The sequence below is a fragment of the Crocodylus siamensis genome, chromosome 5 (assembly GCF_052110815.1).
Source record: "Crocodylus siamensis isolate JL-2025a chromosome 5, ASM5211081v1, whole genome shotgun sequence".
In the NCBI taxonomy this organism is placed as follows: domain Eukaryota; kingdom Metazoa; phylum Chordata; order Crocodylia; family Crocodylidae; genus Crocodylus; species Crocodylus siamensis.
This window is the reverse complement of record NC_143399.1, coordinates 142890176-142914078: the sequence shown is the minus strand read 5'-3', so window position 1 is coordinate 142914078 and position 23903 is coordinate 142890176. Positions and strand designations below refer to the sequence as shown.

Genomic DNA, 23903 nt, shown 5'->3' with positions numbered 1-23903 from the left:
TTATTCTTTATGCAGTGGCATTATGTGTTTGGGGTGGGGGGGAGTAGGGCATGTATCCTGGATGCCATCTAAAAGGATGGGCATCATAAGTAAGAGTGGGGGGAGTGTGCCTCTCTGTGCTGTCCCATGTTCTGCCTCCGCTTTCTGGCTGCAGAAGCAACCAGCATAGACAATGTGCATCACAGAGACCAAAGCATTCAGGCAATTCTAGTTTGGTAGAGCAGCAGTAGAAGGAGGCACTGAACAAGCAGTTAGGAAAGCAGGAGAACCAGAAGTGCAGTCATGCCAACCAAGACTGGGAAGGTAGTAAAGGAGAGTATTTACCAGGTCAAAGGAAGTTAACAGATTTAGGGCGAAAAACTGTTCTGAATGAGCTGATAGGAGTTTATTAGTAACTGACACTCTGGTGGAATAGAAAGCAGGAAGCCAGATAAGTGAGGACCAAGAAAAGGAAAGGAAGCCAATAGAGAACGAGCACCCAGCACTACCAGCATTCTGGAGACAAAGAAACCAAGGAAAGAAAAGGACAGACCCCCTCTTTTTGAAGAGGGGAACTGGACTCAGGGATGGATTTTTTTTACAAGATTGGGAGAAAAGACTTCAAAGGGAACTGAACCAACCAGCAAAAAAAAAAACACACAAAGAAAAAGGAGGGGGACTATAGATAGCAGGAGATGAAGAAGCATGAGATAAAAGGAACAAGTTAATGGCAGAGAGAATTAAAAATAGACAAGGAATAGGAGTGGAGAGAGGGGAGCTGAAAATATGGGTAAATTAAGGAGGGGAAAGAAAAAGTAGAAGTTATACTAGAATAGGATGATTGTTTTACTCCAGTTTTGGCAGACATACCACAAATTGAACCTGAGCTCTCCCAAGTGCCACTTTGATTCCCTCACCTGCTTAATCTGCTGCTCTGCTTTCTGCTCCCTGTCTCCTAAGATTGAATCGATTCAGCCTTGGGCTTTCTGACTGCCTCTACTTAGCCCAAAACTTCAGAACTTCATTTTGATGTCTCACCTAAAAATAAACACTCCAGTTGCACAGGCCACGCTAACATTGTGCTGAGGCCCTGATTCACTGCTGTCAGAAAGAGAAGAATGCTACCTACTATATTGCCAATCTCATTTCCCACAATGGACAGTTTTCCTATGGCATTCTTCAACATGGTAATCTTCCTGAAGCCACTAGTATGGGAAACCATTGCAGAGAAAATCCTATCCTCCAATTTGTTAAAGTGCATTATTTCAATGCAGTGGCTATGATACTAATTATACCATGATAATAGAATTAATGAACACTAACTACGTTAATTATGTCCACACAGTAGATACCTTTTATCCTTTTGGTTTAAGACCAACATTTTCAAATCTGAATGCCTCGAGCTAGGGAGTAATCTAGCTTTCCACAACTTTATTTAGGCATCTAAAATAAAAGAACACACTTTATTTAGGAACCTCAATATGGTCTCAGGAATCTAGCTTTAGCCACACAGGTTTGAACATTCAAACTAAAATATCTCTCTGTATGTGTTCATGAATGGTTGTTTGTATGTATGTGTGCTACAGAGAAAAAAATGTTGCCATTAACAACAAAACAAACAGCTGACAAACCATCTAATTACTCTTACCAGAGCAAACAGTATGTGGGTGCTAAATTGAACAGCTGGTTGGTACACAAAATAACCAATTTAAGAAGAAAGGGGCTATTACATGGATGTAAGCAGCAAACTATTTAGGAGTCTAACAAAGCAAAGCAATATAAATATGTGATGAAATCATGAATAGCTTTAAAAAAAAAGCCATTAACAATTCTACCAGTTGTAATTTTGGGTATGCTATTGCTTTGTTATAGGCACATTATGATGACAGATTACATATTATGTATGTTATAATATCTGTGTTTTTTATGTTCACCAATACAAATAACGTTACACATAATTTTAACATATATTACAATTATATGCATTTATATAATATCACATACATTTGTTTTTGCATTAGTAAAAATATTCTGTAGCACATGTACATATAAATATCCTTTCATATAAATGCATAAATATGTATTAATCTATAGTTTATTACACATGATTTCCCCCCCATGACTGCTCCATCAATGATTTTTCCTTTAATTCAGATGTTCTGTAACAGAAAAGAAAACATTTGCCCAGCCTCTTTCTGAGATCTACACTTCATCTGTGTGCCAAGCTGAAATGGGGAAGTCATAAACAGAGAATGAAAAACAATTTAAAAAGTAAAAATATTGATGCTGAAGGCTAGCCTGCAAAAGGAATGCAGATCTGACCTATAAGAAGGTGAATAGGTATAGGCAGATTTCTACAAATTGGTAACATGCTTCTACTACAAAAGCTTCCTTGGTAACAATTAGAGAACAGCTTTTTGAGTCCTCGGGAAGAACGCAGGACTGATTAACCAATCTTTCAGACAGGGGAAGATGCCCATTTTCTTTTCAAATTGCTACCACAGTTTCAGCTATTATCAAGATGTTGATAAATATGTATGCAACTATGACCCAGTTTAAAAGAAGGAAAATTAAAGATGACATTCAACACTTTCAAATTGAAGTAATGGACAGACCATGTGGCCATAATCCATGGAGACTATGGATTCCAAAATCCGGTAATGGGTGTGTAAAGATATAATTTTGATCCTAAATAGCTATTTGGAGATGCATTAGTTTGGGCTATTTTAGTTCTAAAATCTGCCAAAACTAATGCCTTAAAATAACTATATAGTAAAAGTATTGTTCAAGAATTTAGTCTTGAGTACTGATCTGATAAAAAGGCAACTGCTAAAACTACTGAAGCCTTGGGAAAGCTTTAATAATTTGCTGAGGGACTAAAACACAGCCAAAACCAATAATTGCTTGTTCAAATAAACCAAATATAGATATCTTTGGCAAGACTGTAATTGGGATCCTTTGAAAAATTTTAATTTTAAATGTTTTAATTTTAAGAAATGTTATGTTTGCTTTCTCAAGATGCTGAGCAATCCATACAATGTTATCTTTATCAACACAGTAAAATAAAAATAATAATAATAATAATAATAATAATTCCAAGGCAAAATATTTATTTAGCAATTCATAAATATACAGCCATAAATTTAAAACACCAGCACAATGAATTATCTTTTGAATAGCCTACAACAGTCACAAAAAAGGATACTCATTAAACAATGATCCTAAGGACATTCAACAACAAACTTTATTGTTTTTTTGCCAAATCAATGTATTTCCTTGTCTATCAGCACAAGACTATTGTGTGACTATCATTTATTCTATTAGCCATGTACCATGGTTGAAACTGCATCATAACTATTACTTTTTCAAATTAACTGCAGATGAAAACATATTACATTCAAAAGCTATCACTTCATTCCTCTCCATGATTACTAAATAATATTCCTGCCTGTTCTGGAGCAAGGAGTGCTCAGAAGACTACAGCATGCAAAGGACATGAAATCGCATGTTTCCTGTAACTGAAGGGTGGATTCTCTTACTCACATCAGGAAGGTGGATAGGAAAGGAGGAACTTGTGGAGTTTCCAGCCTGTACATGGAGACAGATGTGTTAGACTGTTTGTCCTAGTTCCTGGTGAAATAGGAGATGGGGGAAAGTGTTAATTATGATGTTATTTGGCGAATAAAATGTTGTCACTTGACCATAGGAATTGGGCTTGGTCAAGTCCTTGGTCTATATATGGAGATTAACAAGTGACAGCTTAGTGCCTCTGACATGTAAAGACCATAGTAACTGAACGACAGCCTGTGGCTGAGTCTCTGAACAATGTGTAGTACAGGCGGAGCTTCTAGATCCATCTTTGAAAAAAAGAATAGTGGTGAATGTTTGAAAATGAAAGCGGGGAAATGTAAACCAAAGCAGTCTATTAACTGTTTTCAAATTGTTTTTTATCTGAAGTTAACAAACAAGATTTATCCAAGAACATAATTCAATTACTCCAATTAATGTGTACAAAACAGTGAACAAGAGTCACAACTTGCCAGTCTGAGAGGTGAGAACAGAACCCAGAACTCCCAAAATTAGCATCACACTCCCAAAAAACCTCCAACCCCCACAATGTTTCAGAGAGACAAATCTTCAAAATGAAACAGCTTCAAAATCTCATTGTAGAGGAAGTGGCAAGCCGAGCAACCAATGTAGCTAGGTACAGATGTTACACCTTGCTCTAAGCAGACAGAAAGAGCTCTAAAGCCGTAACTGAGCAGATGTTTGTGGCCTTTAGAGTGCTTTAAAAATGGCGGAACATGCTCTAAGTTAACCCTTGATGGATGAGGTATTAGACTAAAGTACTCAAGTCAGTGACAGCCTCTGATTCCCAACCCAGCACACAGCCTTGCCAGGGGCGTGGAGGGGTTGTGGGGGAGTGAAGGAAGGGGGATTTCTGTCTCCACAGCTGTCCTGGCCCCAGGGTGCATGGCTGCTTGGCCAGGGGAGTTGGGGAGGAAGGCATCCGGGGTCTCTTCCCCCCCAGATGCAGCTGACAGTGGCCATCTGGAGGGGCGGGGGGGGGGGCACAGCTGGGGAGAGGGGCATTCCGGCAGCCTCCTGGGAGGCATGCAAGAACATCCCCAGTGGCTACCATGGGCAAGATCCAAGCCCTCCCCACCGTACAGCAAACGTCTGTTCAGTTTGCTTGCACTCTAACTTAAAGCGTTGTAAGTAAAGTGCAATAGAGCTCTTCCACCATGGGCTTTTTGAACATCTGTACTTAGCTCAGAGCTGTTGAAATTAATATCATGCTTCAGTCAAAAAAAACCATGTTACAGAAAGACAAATCTGCAAAAGGAAACAGTTTTCTTCAAAATCCCATTGCAGAGGAAGTGTCAAGCTGAGCTACTAACATCAGAAAGGAGTTTAGAAACTGACCAAAATGCAATGATTGCTAACTGGGAGCAACAAAAAACAAGAAAGCACCGAGAGCATTTTTACACATGCTCTGCAGTTGGAGGGGAGAGGCACTTTAATCAAAGCAGCTCTGAAAGTTGCTGTTATTAAAGTGCCTGCAGCATCTTGTGTATAAGTGTCCCCATGCTTCAAAATAGCGACAAGGGAGCTTTAACTAAAGCTCACTGAATGAGATTTAAAGTGCCCCCACCACTATTTGGAAGCACAGGGATGCTGATACACGAGATAAGGAGGCTGGCTGGAGCACGCTAATTAGCCTTCTGGCAGACTTGAATAATTGAGTCTGCTCTGATGCACTATAATTACATGTCTGCAGGCACCCCAAGGTTCCAAAAAAATGAAATATACTCGAGAGAATGGTTAGCAGTCTTCACAAAGTCATAAAAGTAGGTGCATTTGCTTTCTTCATAACAAAAATCTAGCTGGACTTTAGTTTTAAGACGTAAGTGCTTTTGCCTGGAAATTTCAGTGGTTGTCTATGAGTTATAACAGCGTTATTAAATAAAGTGTTACTTGAGTAGCTGTACTGATATAGAGAGGTAAGACTTTGTTTTCCTTGAGGAAATAAGTGTTTTATGAGGAACCTTTTTTCCTCTGAAGAAGAAAGTCCCACAAATAATATATTTAAACATATATGAAAAAAAAACGCCTTTGGATACACAGAATTTTGGTCTCAGGAAATTTTGTATTAATTCAACACATTTCATGAGTACATCAAATAGAGTAAGGCATAATAAGAATAAAAGGACTAACACTAAAGCACTATGTTTATAAGCTAAGACTTACTAAATGCATTTTTTTTAACTGCATATCAGAAAATACAGTTTCCCGACTAATAAAAAAACACCACTGTAAAGCGATTCATCATTTCATACAAAACCATCACTGCACAAATCTTGTTATCCTTGTGAAAATACCCAAAGGCTTATTACAAGGCTGCTGTATCCTGGACTAAGAGACTATCACAGTAAGGTATTTAATGTCCCTTAAGAAGTCTATTAGTTTAAAAAAAAAAATGTTTTAGTTAGTGGGATTTTATCAAGGTCTATTGGACAAAACTGGGATAAAGCTTGCTGTGCCAGACAGTGACGTAGGTTAAATTAAATTACCTTTAGGAAATCATTTGAAGAATTATTTCTCATAAATTTCCCTAACGATGCTAGAAAATATGTTATTTTTCAACTGTATTAATGCAGACCTCTACAGATTAATGAACATTACAGTGAAATAGCTTACACAGAAAAGGTGACTACATTTTATCTTAACCTATTACTCTTCCCCGCTCTTAGAAATTAAATGATGCTACTCATTTTCAAACAGATTTGTTTTCAGAAAGGCTGATTTATTTGCTTCTGCAAATGAGTGACCTGTTACAAGAAATATTGCATATTAAATTCTACTTACTGAAAATATAACAGAATTGCATGAATATTTGAGAGGCAAAGCACAATCTCTGGTTATACTATGGAAAGACATGCACTCACAGTAAAAAGCCTGGCCCCACTGAAGTGAATGGCAAAAATTCTGTTAACCTCAATAAAAGAGAATTTCATCATGAAAGAGTAACAAATGTGCATTGACACTGAAGCCATTATTTATTTTTAGCTCAGACTTGAACTCTTCTGTCAGTTCACAATATAATAAGACAAGTCTTTACCCAATTTTGTCTGGGTAAAGACTATAAGAGTGGTGATCACACAGGGCTCGATCTTATACCCCTGGAGTCCATGAGCACTCTGCCACTAACTACAATGAAAGCAGTGTCCAACCCACAGTCAATATATTATTGTTTCCGAGTGGGGATTTTACAAACATCAGCTTGCTAGAGTATTTAAACAGTAAATGTTTTGTTAGATACCATGCTGCACATTCATGTTTGTTTATGTGAAAGCTCAATATTCTTCTGAAAGGGAGAATATTCCCTTCCAAGCTTGTTCTCTGTTCTACATGGATACGATCGTTATGGCTGAAAAGGCAGTTTCTACAGAAGCTGCTGCTTTCAAGATGCTTATATCTTTCTGCAAATAGTAGTCCTGCACTAAAAATTCTCAAGTCCATTGTCAGGCTATAGGTGATGCTTTGGAGCAGGCTAAATACCTATTTTCTAGTTATCCACATATCAAAGAAAGTTATTTCCCGTTCTTGAAGAAATTTCAGTTATGATTCAAACATCACTTGCAATGGAGCTAACCAGAAATGAGGAGAAATGTCTTTAACATGATCAAAGAACCTTGGTTTTAAATCAGCCATTAACATTCTTGGAGAATCTGAAACTTGAGAATTGCAGATTGTGCATGCACCAGTCAGAATTTTCTCTTATTTATTTAAGGTTTATATTAAGCTCCCTTTTATGAAGGTGTTATGATGCATGCATCTCAAATTGAGCACTCAACTCTGTACCATACCTGAATAGCATAGTCAATTATTCCCATTTAGGAATTATGCTTTTATTTGAATGTCTGATCATTTCTACAGAAACAAGCCCTTGAAAGCACTCCTCACTTTCGGCAACATTTGAAATTAACGTCTGACTTGGCACTGTGAACACCAGACCCACATAATATGGCAACATACGTACCCATGAGGGTTCAGCTTTCCATCCCATCCCATCTACTTGCTATAAATGGTAACATTTCAGGTACTCTGTAGAACTGATGATATTCCTGTGGCTATGCTTAAGGGTTAATGAAATGTCTTTTGACTATGTACTCTGACAAATGCAAATTCGCATTTACTTCAGAATTTTTCTATTTTATTTTTACTTCTATATTAATCCATGATTTAGTGCATTTTTAAAATGTTATTAATTTGTATAAAGCAATTCATATTTTTCAGTTCTGAAAATCAGGTCCTTTACAGAGGTCTCAAACTGGACCTCAGTATTGGGGTAATCATTTTTGAAAATTAGACTCTTCCTCTTTTTTCCCCTAATAGAGAGAGAGCGAGCGAGCGAGCGAGCCAGAGAGAGAGTGAGCGAGAGAGAGAGCGTGTGTGTGTGTGTGTGCGCGCGCACACGTGCACGCGCATGTGCACATACATGTAGGTAGGTAAACAAATACACAAATGCATGTTCAATCAAGGACATTCACTGCAAAATGCCACACTAATACATTGTTAAACTTGAGATTTTAAATGCACCAGAAGAAAATAATTGAAAATTATGACTTTCACACCAACTTTAACTTAGTTATACTTCAAAGAGCCAAATCTTGCAATCTTTTTTAGGCAAAACTCCAACTGTTTTCAGTAAGGATGGGAGAATTTGGCCAGTGAGTACAAGGACAATAATAATTAAAAAAATCAAGTCCATATAAATATAAGGGACTATATACACAAATTCCATATAACACAACATATCATTTCACTAACACACATTGAGTGGGAGCCTGCTCTCAGTAGCATGGAAGTAATCAATTTAAGGAGGACCAGAAAGCAGAATCCAGCCCTCTATTTTCATTTTGTAGGCTAGGGACAGAAATTACACAAACTGGTATAAATGATCTGAAACCAGTTCAAATCTGTAACACAGCAGAAGTTCAGGGCACATAAACTGCTTTCAAAATGGCCCAAACCAGTTTAAGATAAACCTGGATGGATATAGTAGCAGACTGAACTGATTTAGGTTAAATCAGTTTATTGAACTTCTGTCCCAGATCCCCTCCACATTCAAGTTAACTCACAGTCCCCCAGCATCCCAGGATGCTTTGCACCTCCCTAGGAACCCCCCGTTTGCAGGCTGGGTGGCTATTTTTGACCCAAGCTGTCTTCTTCAGCTGAGCAGGTAGGCATGCTGTAGCACCCTCTGGCTTATGGCCTGGGCCACTGCAGGCATATAGTTGCATTTCCAGAATCAAAAGTGAATGCTTGTTCACTTGTTTATTGGTTCGATCTACACCGCTTAGACTAACCTGTGAAGCCTGGGGCTTTTTGACTGTCTGTACTTAGCCCAACAGAACAATGAAAGACCAATTTCCTGTCTGGATCTGGACTTTTTTTCTAGCACTCATGCAACCAAAGGTTTGAAAAATGTTGTTTTCCAGCCATGTCCCTTTCCACATCCTTATTCATGGAGGTGATTTCAAGTTCTTTTAAGATAAGAAATTAAAAATATCAATTGCAGAATGAAAAACCTTTCAAAGCTGTGGCTACAGGGAGACATTTTGCTTCAGGGATTCCTGATGTTTCCCAAAGGTCCCAGTGCACAGAGCATGAGTAATCACTCCTACATGTTTTTGAATACAGCTGTCTAGTTTCTACTTCCCAGTGCATGGTGGGGAAGCAAAGCCACAAAATACCTCTCTTTGTATTCCTTGAGCCACAGTGAACACCTTCAAGGCAGAAAAAACAGAATACTGCCTGAGCACATCAACTAGAACTCAGTTTCCTATTGTGACTACCACTGAGTAGCCTCAAATTGGCATGGTATACCTGATATGTGAGCTATTTAAATAAAACATGCACACATTTAAATGGTTAAATGCTATTGACAAACAGCAGCACCAGCAATTTATTTCTGTAAATATGATTTATTTTTTAAACTAAAACATTTAGAAAAATTCTATGGGCATTCAATAGTACTTCTGTATGTTACATATTTGGAGGCATCTTATTCTTGGATTTCAATTTTTTTAACATGCCAATTCAAGTGGGATATTCCCAGTTTCTGTTTTTTTGTTTGTTTTTAAGCTTTAAGGGGATAATTTAATCAAGGGGACTTGGAAATAATACAGAGTCTTTCACTTCTAGAGCCCCACACTCAGGTTAGCCCAGGTAACTAATGATAAAACAGCTGTTATCTGAAGGCTGCTTGAGTTTGGTTGTTTCAGTTAAGTCCTTAGAGACCATGTTCACATTACAGAAACTAAGCATATTGACTACTTAGGCAGTCAAGGATGAGATGCACATGGAGAATGAACTACTCTTATGCTCTGTGAAGTGTTTCCTTCCAATATGGTATTTGGAGCACACTGAGAGGGTAGTTACAGATCTTATACCTATACTGGGGCTACAAGCAGAATTTTCATCTCCAGGGCAGTCAATTTAGGACCATTTAAAATCATTATATATGCTTAAAATAATACTTTAAAAACAAACAAACCAAAATACTTTATAAAAAGACCTCTTATGAAATACGTGTACCTGACATACTGCTGGGAGTTACAGATAAGTAATCATTCTCATTCTTCTTTGTCACCAATATCACCTGCCAAGAGGAGAGAGAGAAAACAAATGTGATACATCCATAGACTTGTGTAAGATATTTCTGGTGCTGGATGTCACAGTCCATGTGTACCTCATTACACCAAACGCGAGACACTCTGCACCATGCACAACAAAACAAATGAGAGCTGCAGACCTCACCTCACCTTGCTATGTCTCCAGGTGCAGGGAATCATCTCACGGCATACACTGATACAGGAGAAGACTTGTTTTCATCCATCCCATGAAATCCTCACATAGGGGACTTACTCCCTGATAACTTTGCAAAGGTTCCACCGGGCTCTCATTAACATGCAACTTTAGAGCATCAATTGCATATGGGAGAATTTAGCACTTTAGGCATGCATGCAAGTCTTTAATTCTTTCCTTATGTTGTTGCATGTAATGAATTATATATATTAGTCAGAAATGCAGAGTCCCCTGCCTTCTGTTATATGGCCTCTTCTTCAGTCATCTGATCATACAAAGTTTAACATGCAAGTGTTTGAACCTTTATGAATTTCTAAAACTCCAAGTCTGAGAGCTGGTGATTTCCACCATGATACAATGTTCTCATTTTCCCCACAAAGCTATTCTCTATTTTATGAAAAGCATTATACTATACGGTTGCCTGCAACAGTAGGGGGATCTGAACTGTCTGTAGGACTATAAAGTTGTGGTCAGGATAGCTTTATACCTGCAAATGTTGCTCACTCTCACTACATGCACACATTGGCTAAGTGCAAACATTTGGGGGGAGGTTTTGGGACGGTTAGATTGCGTTAAAAATGGTCACCCAATCTCAGGTAAGTCGGGATGGGAGGCAGCTAGCAGGGGAGGTTGGCGGGAATCAGGGGAGCTATCAGGCAGTGTCCGTGGGGAGGTGATGGGGTCCAGGAGGATTTGGTGGGATTGGGAGACATGTGGGGTCCACAAAGGGGATTGTGGGGGGACACCAAGAGCTATTTTTAGCCCCCTGATCCCTGCTGTAAACCTACCCCCCATCCCTCCTGATCCTCCCCCCACCAACACTTACTTGCTCTGCTCCCAGCAGTGGTGAACACTAATAAATCTGGCACCAGAAGCAGCTTGTGAGAGGGGGGCTGGCTGGTCCATAATGGGGGATGAGGAGCTGGGGCGTTAAAAATAGCCTGGTGCCAGGTAGGAAAAAAGCATCCTGGAGACTGAGGCTGGGCTTTTCGAAGCCTGGGGCTGCACAGGTAACTCTATGGAAGTTGCATTCACTGGCGTAACCTAGACTTAAGTGTCAGCGTATATTGTTCCAGGTCTATCTCAGACTGGGTTCCACTACCTTTAGATCAGTCTATGCATGCGGAACTTCTGTACCGTTACAGGTTTAGATAAACTTGTACTCAATAATCGGAAATCAAAGTGTAAGGCCTGCACCTGGGTGAACTAAATTAGATTGGGTGGCCATTTTGAACCCAATCTAATCACCCCTAATCCCCACTAATGTCTGCGCTTAGAATAGTGAAACCCCTCCACTGAGAAGTTGCAAATGTTGCAGCCTTGCATGTCTGTTCTGAATTGAAAGAGAAATCAGGCAGAGCCTTGGTATTTTCTGAGTGTGAATTGTTTACTTGATAGTATATACAAAACTTCTGGAAGAGAGAGATCAAAAAACAGAGCACAGGGGCAATCTCTTATTTCAAGACCCCAAGCCCAAATGTTACCATCCCGCTCGTCAGGAGCAACTCTGCACCCAGAATTGTCACTAGAAAGTGAAACAGTGGCAGAAAACAAACTCTCCTGCTGTTTGCAACAGCTTCTCCAATAAGAAATACCATCACAAAACAAATAGAAAAAGAATGATAGAACTAGGACTGTAAACAGATGTTACATTTCTCCTGGGAGAAAGCCTTCTGTCCAGAGATCCTATAGACTTTCACATGCATTGTACTACTTCAAGTACCTGTGAAGTATGTTAGATAAAATATGCAATGTACCTCTAAGTTATTTGCTCATTTAAACTTAATTACAGTCGATTCCAAGGACAAGTCTGTCAGGCTATGTTCTCTCCCTGGCCACCTACTGGCAGAGGAGTCTCAATGCAACTTGGAAAACTGATGTGTAGAGAGCTGATCCAAGTCAAAATCTGGGACAGTCAAAACCACCTTAAATGAGAGGTCTTAAATTACAGCCTATATGTAACAACTAGCAAACTGCCCATCAAGAATGCTGGGGGGGGGGTGGGGAGACTGGTGGGTGGGGATGGAACACCACCACCCACCACCACCTCCCAGGACCAGTGGAAGTTTGCCCCACTGTCCCCTCCACCCCACTCTGCCAGCACCCTGTGCTGCCGCCACCTCAAGCACTGCTGGCCTTTCCCCCCCCACACCAGAGACATGACAGCAGTGATGGAGTGGGGGTGTGAAACCAGCACTGCTGGCCTCATCCCCGCTCCTTCCCCTCAACGCCCCCATGGCAGCACTCCATACTCTGACTGGTTGTTTCACTAACCAGTCAAAGTTTTCCAAGAGCATTACAGACAGACAGATGGACTAAGCCCTTTATTATATAAGATTTGACCACTTCCACTGTAACAATATAATTTTGTTTCCTGCCCAGTGATTTCTATGTACCTCATCAGCTGTGTTTGTCTATATCTGTCTATATAGTTACACTTTACATCACAGAATACTTAAACTGATAATAGCTATATAAAATTATTATAATTTAATTACTATGCATTAAATCCTGAAACACTTGGAGCCTATACAACGTTTTAAAACAAACTATGGCAAACATAATAAAAAACAGCATCCAAAAATCAACTGAATATTTATTTGGAATATATCCATTTTCATAGTATTTTAAAATTATTTCAGCTATAATTTCTTTCTTTACCTAATATCTTAGTTATTCTGTTCTAATGATAACTGAATTGGATCTGGTTCTGTCTGCATCTAATTTTTTTTGGATCAAATCTAAAAAAAATAATAATAATTCGAAGTGAGGGAAAATTTTTCACCACACCACAATTTTGGAAATAAGAAATGACTATGCAAGATGCTTATGAGATCAAGATCAGTTTATTTTGGTTGTCAGGTAACAAGTAGTTAAATGATATTTAATAGGTAAAGTGAGTGAATTGGTAATATTAAAGAAAGTCTTTTTTAATAGCTTAAACTGTTATTATTTACATTTCCTGGTTTTATACTCCTTTAAGTCTGTGTTGTTATCTCTGTCCATTATTTCACTGAATGTGCTATTAAGTCTATGTTCCCACCTAATTACTGGTTCATCCCATTTGAAATATTTCTCATCTCTGACTTTGAAACAGTGCTTTATTGACAGAAGAACATAAGGACATCAACAGTGCCTATCTCATATGGACACAGACTACAAGCTAACTAGAAAACAGATGAACAAAGCAAATCTGCTGTATATAATTAATGTATCTAGGACACATTTTCCTCACAGTTTCATTTTACTTCCTAATCGAGCACACTAAATATTGTACTACTATGGAAAAGAAAATTCTGTAGGAGATTCTAATTTTTAAGTAATTGACTTCTACATTTTAAAAATTATTCTCTCTGTATACTAATCCACCTGAGAATTTGTATATTCTACTAGTTAGGGAAGTGAATGAAGGTAGAAGTTTAAAAATGCAAAGACATGTTCAGAACTTCATAATCAAATCTTGCAGAGGCAGCAAAAATAACAGGGTTTTCCTCCCACATTTTCTTTTAAAACTTTTCATATGCTACACTTACTTGCTTTAGATTAATTTGGATTTTAGTTGCACTTCCTCTGTTCTTTAAGAGATAATGAGTCATATATCCAGCTAAAAGCCGATGCACAAATTTACCAGACGATAAAGTTGCTGGCATTGTTTTACACATTTACCAAGCCACTTATTATACTGTTGCTATGTAATGTCTTTTTCTCACGAGAGACTACTCAAATTGCAATATTTCCTTCGGTAATTAAATCAAATAACTCAACCGTCAAGAAAAGATGCGTCTATATATTGTAAATAATAACGGTGCTATCTGATAGTATTATTTTACTTGAAAATCCTTTTTAAAAACTGAATCAAAGGATTCACTACTATAATGTTCCTGTTTCATCTGTTTAACATATTTGCTGCAGTATATGAAAGTCATTTTGGAGGGTAAGGTAGGAAAAAAAAATGCATAAGCCATGCTTTGTGCAGGGAATGCTAGGATGAGCCTAAGGGAACACAACTTACCACTGCTCAAGGTGTGGCATAGCCGTTTGCAGTTTTTATTCCAACCTAGCAGATGCACTGCTGGCTACCTACTTTACATGTCATATATATCATGGGTTCGAGTCCTGAATTATGGAAGGAGTCTGGTGCGGAATCCCCCTTCAGTGGTAGGGAACAAAAATGCTCCACAGCCAGGGCTACTGTGGGAGTTAGGTAACAATATTTATTCATGCGATGTCACTGGAGGAGCAAATACTGGTAATGAGACAGCTACATTGCGAGAACGCCAGGTTAGTGTTTCCAATCAATGTGAATGGCATTTCAGTCTAGAACAACAAAAGCTTTATTCCACTCACAAACTTGTAAGGTTAAAGTTTCAGCATGGAGTTGTATGAAATAAGAGGTGGAATATTTATTACTTCCACCTGTCCACATTCCCTCCCCTTAATTAATTATGTAGCTGGAACCCTTTATTATGATTTGCCTGGTATCAGGTTATCCTTTAGCTCCCTCTAGTGCACCACTAATGTCAGACCCCACTGCAAACTATGAACTAGACTGAGATGGACCTATACAGATGACAGGGGAAATCAGTGCCAGTCAGGAAAAAAGATCTATTAACGCAAGAGGCGTGTACTCTGGGGACAGAGAGCTAGCAGAAGACAGTCCTTAGTGGAAAGAAGAAAGGAGCCTGAAAGATGATTGGAAGAGATGCAGAAAGTGAGTGGGAGACAGGGTATGGATTCGGATGTTGGTTCCACAGGGAACACAAAATAAGGAACTGCCACGTTTAATCAGGAGTTAACTTCAGTTTTATTGTCCTGATCGATGACATTGCCACAACCCTTAAATGAAATCATAGCCTTGTAATTCACAGCTGCTTATTATTTATTTTCTTGATATTATTAGAAATTTACCAGTCAAAAGCAGGATTTTTCTAGTGCAAGTTTGGGACTCTGAGTAACAGATTTGCATACAACCATCTTACTTGCTCTTATTTTTTTCTCTCATTTTTATGCCTTAGTTATTCTAACATAATCAATAATCCTTGAAAATAAAGTATTATTCCAAGGGTTAGAATGACTTCACCAAAATATCAAAATATTATAATGAACCCAATTGTTTTTAATTATAATATTGAGCATGAAAAGAAAGATGATTGGGTGAAAGTTTAATGAGACAAAAGGTTAAAATAACCTTCCAGCAGGATACTTTGACAAGTTTGCATCCCTTCTTTCCTTCTCCTCTGCCTCTTGCCCCAGGCTACCAGAAAGCACATCTAAACTCTTTCTAGAAACAACAGTTCTTCCTAAATCCTCAGGTGGATAAAAAGATCACTTTTGCCATACGCAAACTAATACTGTACAAACAGAGCCTGCAAAGGAAACATTATTCTCTTTCTACTGACATCTTGTGGGACTTTGAGGCATTTTACATGCAGCCAGACAACAGATTAAACAGGAAACTCATACAGATCAGGACTGTTCCTGCTTCCCTTGAAGTCAGAATCTGGCCCATTCTGCCACATCAAGGGATTGATGAATCTCAGCAATAAGTCTTTTGCTAGAATTTAACTGTGGTGTGATGATTAAAATGACAAGCAGGCACATTTAAATACAAATAAGTTTTGCAATTTGTTCTTCCCGTAAATAACTGCCTACTAATCCTAAAATTGTCTATATGTTTACTTAATAAAAAGAAAGGAAAAGAGAATGCTCTGTCAGTGAATTCTATGTTAAAGATCAAATATTAGTCACGATGGGGTTTTTGCCATTTTCTTCAATGGCTAAGTGTAGATGTTCAGGGGGTTAAGGGAGGTTAGACTGGATTAAAAAAATGGCCACCTGGTCTAAGATAAATTGGGATAGGAGGGGCTAGTGGGAAGGGAGGTTGGCAGACGGGGGAACAAGCAGACTTGGGGGAGATCAGGGATCTGCTGGAGGATTGGAGGGATGGGGGCAGGCAGCATCTGCAGTAGCGATCAGTGGGATTAGAGATGTAGGCAGCATCCACAGGGCAATGAGGGGGCCGGCAGGATCCTTGGGAGGGATCAGGGGTGCAGGCAGTGTCAGCAGAAAGGATGGCAGGGGGCAGGAGGAATCCACAAGAGGAATCAGGAGGCAAATCGGCATCTGCAAGGGTTGCTGGGGTCTGGGAGGGTCTAGTGGGATTAGGGGGGCTCAGATAGGTCCATGACGGGACTGGGGGGGTGGAAATCAGGGGCTATTTTTAGTCCCTGACCCTCCAGAAAAACTATATCCCTCCCACCCCTCCCCCCACCAATACATACTTGCTCAGCTCCTGGAAGCAGCAAACCCTGATCAAACTGGCAGCATCTGGAGCGGCTTGTGGGATGGGGCGGTGGTGAGGTCCTGGGGGAACGGTGGGGGGGGGGGGGGTCGCTAAAGATAGCTTGGTGCAGGGCGGGGGGGTGGGGTGCAAAAAGCACAGCCCCAGGGCTGGGGCCAGCAGCTGGGCTTTCCCAGCCTGGGGGCCACACAGGTAACTGTGCTGAAGTGCCATGTACCCATCTAACCTAGGTCAACTGATTCTGATACTACTACATCTGAGACAGGGTCCCACACATTTTAGACCAGCCCATGTGCATGGAACTTCTGTACAGTTACAAGTTTAGATTGATTTCCAAACACCGACACCAGGTCCAAGTGTGAGGTCTGAACCTGGGATGAACTATTAGATCAGGTGGCTATTATAAACCCCATCAACCTTTTCCCTAACCCTACTGAATGTCTGCACTTAGCCAATAAGACTAAGATTTGGCAAAAAGTAGTCACTTGTGAAAAAACTCATTATGAAATGAATGAAAGGAAAAAATGGTCTTTTGTTTATGGCAGAATACTGCACCCCAAGAAATCTGGTTCTGTCATGATCGTCCTGTGTTATTTGGGTCACATCACATAACCTTTATGCATTTCAGTTCCCCATTTTTAAACAGACAGAATACTTCCTTTGTACTCCCTTTTTCTGTGTAGAGCTTTACATTAGGGCAGATCTGTACAGCATCTAATAAATAAGGTTCTGATTAATTGGGCTGTTCATATACTGCTGCAATACAGCTACTACATGAACTAGGTTTTTTAAATTACTTTTTTTTTTTTTATATAGATTACCATTATTTTTAATAGTCGTTCATAACGTACTGATGCTGGAATTAATAATCATCTCTTTATGCTGATTTTTACCATAAGTAAAATAATTTCTTCTATTTATTTTTTTCCTTTGAGGGAATGTGGCACATTACGGGAAGCAGTTTGATGCTTGTTTTATTTATTTGTCCTGTTGTCCAAAAGTCTGAAAGTCTTCTACAGATCCAGCAATGCAAATTTCTCGACATGAGGAAAAGGAATGGCTGGAATCCACATTAACCACAAGAAATTCCACCTCAGAACATGTTAAAGAAAAGCTGGTTCTTACTTATGACTACACAGCAAAGAATTTGTAAAATAGCAGAATTTGTAAATTGTGAAACAGCAACTAAGCAGGAGGATTATGAGGGAGAGGTATTTTCCATAACAGTCTAGTTACTGTGAACTTTATTTTTTCCTTTTCCATTCTCAATACATTTCACTTTTTAAAGGGCCATCCAGCAAGCAGTCTTGCAAATATAATTTTGTGCCACTAGCACAAATGTTTGTTTGCACAACCTTATTTCTCCTTTATAATCCAAGCTTTTCATTCAGAAAGGATTCCCTAAACCTAATACACTGAAATAAGCCCATTAACAAGCATTAGGTCATATGGCAGTTGAAAGTTGCAAAAAAATTTCTCCCATTTCTTTCAGCATGCATATATTGGACCTTTGTAGCCACATGCTCAAATCTCACACCGTATATGTTTATTCACCACCAGAAAAGGAAGATTCAGATCTGTCTGAAGATGCAAAATATGTTAGAAGTGACTGCATACTCTTTTTACCTTTGTTATAACTTCAGTACTCTTAGTCTCCTCTCACAAGAATAAGTCAGATTTGGAACCAATTTCCAAACCTGGGTCTCCAGTCTAGCAGCACATGTCTGTTTGCCCATTTGGCCATTGTGCAAGCTACTGCCGTTACTCTTTGTCACCCTAACAAATGGTGATCAACTAATTAAATTTAACAAATTTGGCTAAACATAGATAAACCAAACAGACCAAACTCCTCTCACACACAAAGGCACTCAATTAAGCAAGAGGCTACGACTGCAAGGCAAGGTGACATCCTTTAATGGGCTGACTGGATAGTTTAGAGAGATGTTAGACAAACTTTCAAGCACAAAGGAGAGCTGGAAATGGCAGACTGCTAAGCTACCCTCTCACCTGGGAGGAGTCAGGTCTACGCACAATGTCCCCTCCACACACAACTCTTGGAGATAATCTAGCTCAAAGATGCTCATTAAGCATGGAAACATACATTATTATTATACCCATTTGACAGATTGAAAAACTGAAGAATAGAGAGTATAAGTAGCATCACAAAGTAACACTGAAGGAGATTCAGAATCATCATTCTTCTGACTGAAAATGAATGGACAGTTCTCTCAATATTTAATTGTATGGCCTGATGCTGTAATGTTTCCTAACAGTGGCTCAAGTGCTGGGACCTGGCTACTGCACTGCTGCTTCTCCCTGTGGCCCAGCTGCGGTACAGCACAAGAAAGTTCCCTATTATTCAGCTGCTGCATGGGGCAGCGCGGTTGAAGCCCCCACCACTGAATGCCACTGATGCCCCAGGTCCGAGGCCCACAGTCTGTAGGTTGCTAACCCTGACTGTAAGTTATTACCCAACTCTTGGGGCTGGAAAGTACTAACTTCCTTCTCTTTTAAGTTAGTGATATTTAAATACATTTTAAAATTTACCACAGCTCAGCACCTGTTATTAGCTCCCAAGTTTTTTTATTTTTGGTTTCATGATGGAGAAATGCACAGGCATTCCTATTGTCTTGCAGAGCATTGTTTTGAAGTAGTATACATATCAAGGTAATTTTTATTTATTCAACCATACACGAGAAATCTTGGCTTTGTATTACAGGAAGCCATTTTGCCTGACAAGTCCATCTTGGCTAAGTATATTATTTGCTGTTGGCAATGCAATGATTCATAGTAAAGTAGGTTCAATGCCATGACTGCATCACAATAATCTATGATAGGCTTTTAAGCAAGAAGGTTCTAGGAGACCATATAATGAATGGAGGATGAGCCCAAGGAAGTGTTAGATTAACATTTCCCTCTTTGTAGAATAAATGTACAATGACTGTGCTGGTTCCTCCAGATTGCCTAGGAGCTCTCTGTACTTCGGCCCCTCATTCCTTGAGACATTTAGGGATCATTATTTATAGCAGTGTTACAGGTATGATAGTCCAGGAAATATATGCGGCAAAGATTTTTTTGGGGGAGGGTCATCTTTTATTGGACCAAATGTAGAGCTGGGAGAGAGATTAGCAAGCTTCTGGGTGTCCCAGTCTTCTTTTCCACATATGAAACCCCACTTTGTCATGCCTGACTGAATCACAGAATAATAAAGAAGTAGGGCTGGAAGGGACTTCCAGAGGTTATCTAATCCAAGCCCCTTGAAGGATGCAAGGTGGGAGGGCCCCACACAGAAGTGTTCTCCTCAATACAACTGTTATGTTAGAAAAGATGACCTTGCTGATTTCTACAGTTCCTTGTGATCTTTAAAGGAAAGGCACTGTCTAATTAAAGTGTCATAGCATTATACAAAAGTAGGGCTGGAAGAGGCCTCAAGAGGTCAACTCATATGGTTCTAATAGAATTTCATATCTCAAGATTCATGATATTAGCAATTTTTTAAGCTTCTCATTTTCTTCTGCTTTCACAGGAATTCTTATCCTTATGAAAACTGTTACCTTGACTTCACTCCATCCCACTGGTACTCAGACAGGCTGTCTGCCATTTCCCTGAAGATTCTGCAGGTGGCACAGATCTCTTAACTACAGGGAGATCTCAAGCCAATTTTCACTCTTTCTTTCTACCTAAAAAGCTTGATGGGGAAGGAAGAATTTGAGAAATGTAAAGGAACAAGCGAAGAAGGGTGAAGCTTTGAGGATCACATAGAAGACTCCTGGGATGCTAGCAGATGTCAGAAGCAGGAAAGAGACTGAAGTGTTAGCAGGGAAATATGGTATTAAGAAGGGAGAGAAGGAGCTATACAAAGAACTGTGTGGAGGCCGGAGACCAAGGATGCATAGGGAAAGAATAGTCAGGAAAGGAGATGAGTGTAAGGAAAATGAAGGTAAGCATAGGAACGTGGAAATGGTAAGAAAGGAGATGAGGAGGTTTCAAGGGGAAAGGAATGAAGAATAAACTTGGGAAGGGAGGTACGTGATAAGAGCGAAGAGTGAGGGGTCTACAGGGAGTACATGTACATGTGTCCAAAGAGTGGAAGATAGAAGGCAAATGGGGGAGCAGGTAGGATAAAAAGCCTCTGAAGGAGGTCAAAAGGGAAACAATGCAGGAGAGCAATGAGAGAAGAGAACTAAAGACACAGAACAGATCAGGAGACAGTGAACTCAGTTGAAAAAGACAATAAGTAAACTTACTTTTGCTTGACTTGAAGTGTTGAAACTAAAGAACTCATCGCTGTCACGCTCATTTATATTTCGGGAAGTAATTTTGCCATAAGTGCTCAAAACTAAAAGATGGTGAAAGCAAGGCAATACCATTTAAACTGTATAATCTTTAAGCCAATCTCATGGCTTTTTGGAGTCTGAATCATGCTTTTTAAATGCTTAGGTGGGCCAATTCTAGTAATTTCCAGGACACATTTTCAGGTTGTGATTACATAAATACAAGAATGAATTACAGAATAAATCAAGAAGGACACCTGAGCTGTAATGGAGATGTGCTTATTAAAACAAACACCTAATCAACAAATACAGGAACACTTACTGGAAGAAGCTCAGTAGGGACTTTTTGGTTTCAATATCCTTAGATGTATAAGGCCAGAAGAGACCTTAATTATCCTCCAGTCTGACTTCCTTCATTACAAAGACTAGGGAACCTCACTCAGTGATGAAGCCCAATAACTCCTATGCTGAAACTAATGTCCTCCATTCTCAAGTTGTAAAAGTCCTTTTTGAAATAGAGGTCTTGCGGTTTGGTAATAGGAAACTCAGGAAGGGAAGGGGAAAGTTCCAGTTATTTGATTTGGTGTTCCAAGACATGATCCCTTACTTTTTTTTTTTTCTTTTTTGGCATCAGCTGTGGCACATTTATTTTTCTTGGGGGCCATCTTGGCTTTGTGGTAAAGGATCCTTTGACATACCATCTGAACATTTTGTTCTGTAAACTCCCTCTACAAAAATTACTTTTACTCTGGCCTCTACTTTCAGAAAGTATGAAGCGTACATTTCAGCTGCAATTTATGAAAAAATGACAAGATAGCCTGTGGGCAGTACTTACTATTAACTGTATGTTCTTGAAATATATTTTAAAAATTCCATGGAGAAATAAAATCAGCATTTTGGGGCTATTTTATGTGAGAGTTCTGTTCACTGGCAGCTACAGTGGAATAGTTTTGCACACAGGCTTGTATTAGATGATACTTTGATAAGCATACAATTTTCTCTTTATTTAAATTATTTTCGGACAACTGAAAAAAAAATGCATTTGTCCAGTGTCTGGCCAAAAGGTATCCCCACGAAAAACTAACAAAAATCCCCATGTCATCACAAGCAGCACAGAAACAGATCAGGGGGACAGTCTCTGAAGAGCGCTCAACCATGAATTCTCCACGGAGATAATTTTTGAATTGCTAAGTTCTCCAGTTGCTGAGGGAATAACACAGGGTGGTAAATAATTGCTTCATAAACAAGATATACCTCTCACACAAACATTTTTAGTCTCCTGTTTGGAGGCACCTGATTACATTGGCAAAATGGCAAATGTACTCTCCAATTTGCACATCTGTCAGTAGTACTGTCTATTCTATTTCTTTCCTATTCAGAGATAGAAGTGGCAATAATCCAAACATGTACTCTTCACAATAGGGCACTTATTTTATAATTTAGCTTCAACATTGCCTTGTTTTACCTTGTCACTAATATACTCTGTGAAGCACCGAGTTATGGATGGCTCTACATCTGTATGGATCAAACTATCATATACAAGGTGTTTAGCTCTGTATTGAAAAAAAAAAGCTCCCTGAGTTTCAGCTGCTTTTCTACAACGTAAAAAGCCTGAAAATTACTACATGCAGATAATACACTTGATAAGCTATTATTGTAATCTCAGCTCCAGTTTCCTCATGTGGATTTTTGAAAGCACTTGGATTTCAATAAGCAGAATTGTAAGACGAACAATGTTAGCTCAGACAGACAGAAATATTTTTTTATCACAATAGCAGAGTGCTGATAAGCAGGGGTCCTGATTTTCTCTGTTTAAAAATCGCAAATTCTCTGATTTAAAAAAAAAAAAGGCAATTTTTCTGATTAGCCCCCCTCACACCCCACATCTGTGATTAAAATGAAACACCACTATATATAGATATCAATTGAACACAATGTTTTATTGCTATATTTACAATCTTAAAACAATTTGGAAGCCTGCCAGTGCCTCAATCACTATAATAAAATCAATTCTAAATACCTATAAATTTTGCTTTTTTATCATGGAAAAATCAGAGCTCCCCCCATCCCCTTTGCTTACCAGGATGCAGGTCCAGGCCCCTCACACCCGACCCACAGCCCCGCCCCCCAGCTGCAAGGGCTATGGGGCCAGGTACCCAGATCCACAGCCCCCTTTCCCCCACAGCAGTGCCTGAGCCCTGGCTGTCACCCGTGGGAGGTGGCAGCTGCTGCCATGGACCAGAGCAAGGAGTCTGGCTCCCCCTCCCCCACAGGCAGCACAGACAGAGTGGAGCCTGGGGGGGGGCGGGGTGTGCAGATGTGGGCTCCGCACCCTGCCGCCCTCCCCCCAGGGCCTCTGCAGCCCAGCAGGGCAGAGTGGGGCTGGGCAGGGAAGCTCACTGCCACTGCTGGGAGCTCTGAACTGCCCAAGTGAGGCACCCCCTGCCTGCCCAGCAGCAGCAAGGGCCACAAGTCCATGCCACCATCCCCGCTGCTGCTGAATGGGCAAGGGATGCTTTGCCAGGACAGCAGCAGCAACAAGCTTTCCCACCCCGCTCTGCCCTGCCAGACCAGGTCCCTCCCTCTGGGCCACAGAGGCCCCAGGGGGATGGTTGCAGGGTGGGGAGCCCAAACCCACATCAGGCTGCTCCCCCCTACCCCGCGCACAGATCTGGAGGACATATGCCCCTGCCTGCCCTCACTAGGAGTGCACACAGTGAAGGAGCCAGCCCTGCCCCCAAGACAAGCCCCCCATGGCTCCATCCCACTCCCCTCTGGGGCCCTGCAGCCATGCATTCTGGCCCCAGGACCCCATATCGCCTAGGCTGGGCAGCAGTCCCAGCCTGAGCCCTGCCCAATTCACTCTCTCCCTCCCCATGGGGCCTCAATCCCCACCCCCCCCAGACTTACCTGCAGGAGCTGCTTTCCGGGATGCCTGGAAGCCATGTGCAAGTGTGAGTATATACATGCACATG

The 23903-nt window shown here is 40.2% G+C and overlaps 1 protein-coding gene across 5 annotated transcripts in view; it reads right to left on the bottom strand.

Moving 5' to 3' along the window:
• Positions 1-23903, bottom strand: part of THRB (thyroid hormone receptor beta) — a 291817-nt gene that overhangs the window by 60323 nt on the left and 207591 nt on the right. For all 5 annotated transcript variants that reach the window (XM_090046526.1, XM_090046525.1, XM_090046528.1 and 2 more), the window contains one exon: positions 10084-10147. In XM_090046526.1, coding sequence (XP_089902652.1) covers positions 10084-10147 — 64 coding nt within the window. The remainder of the gene's footprint in view (positions 1-10083; positions 10148-23903) is intronic.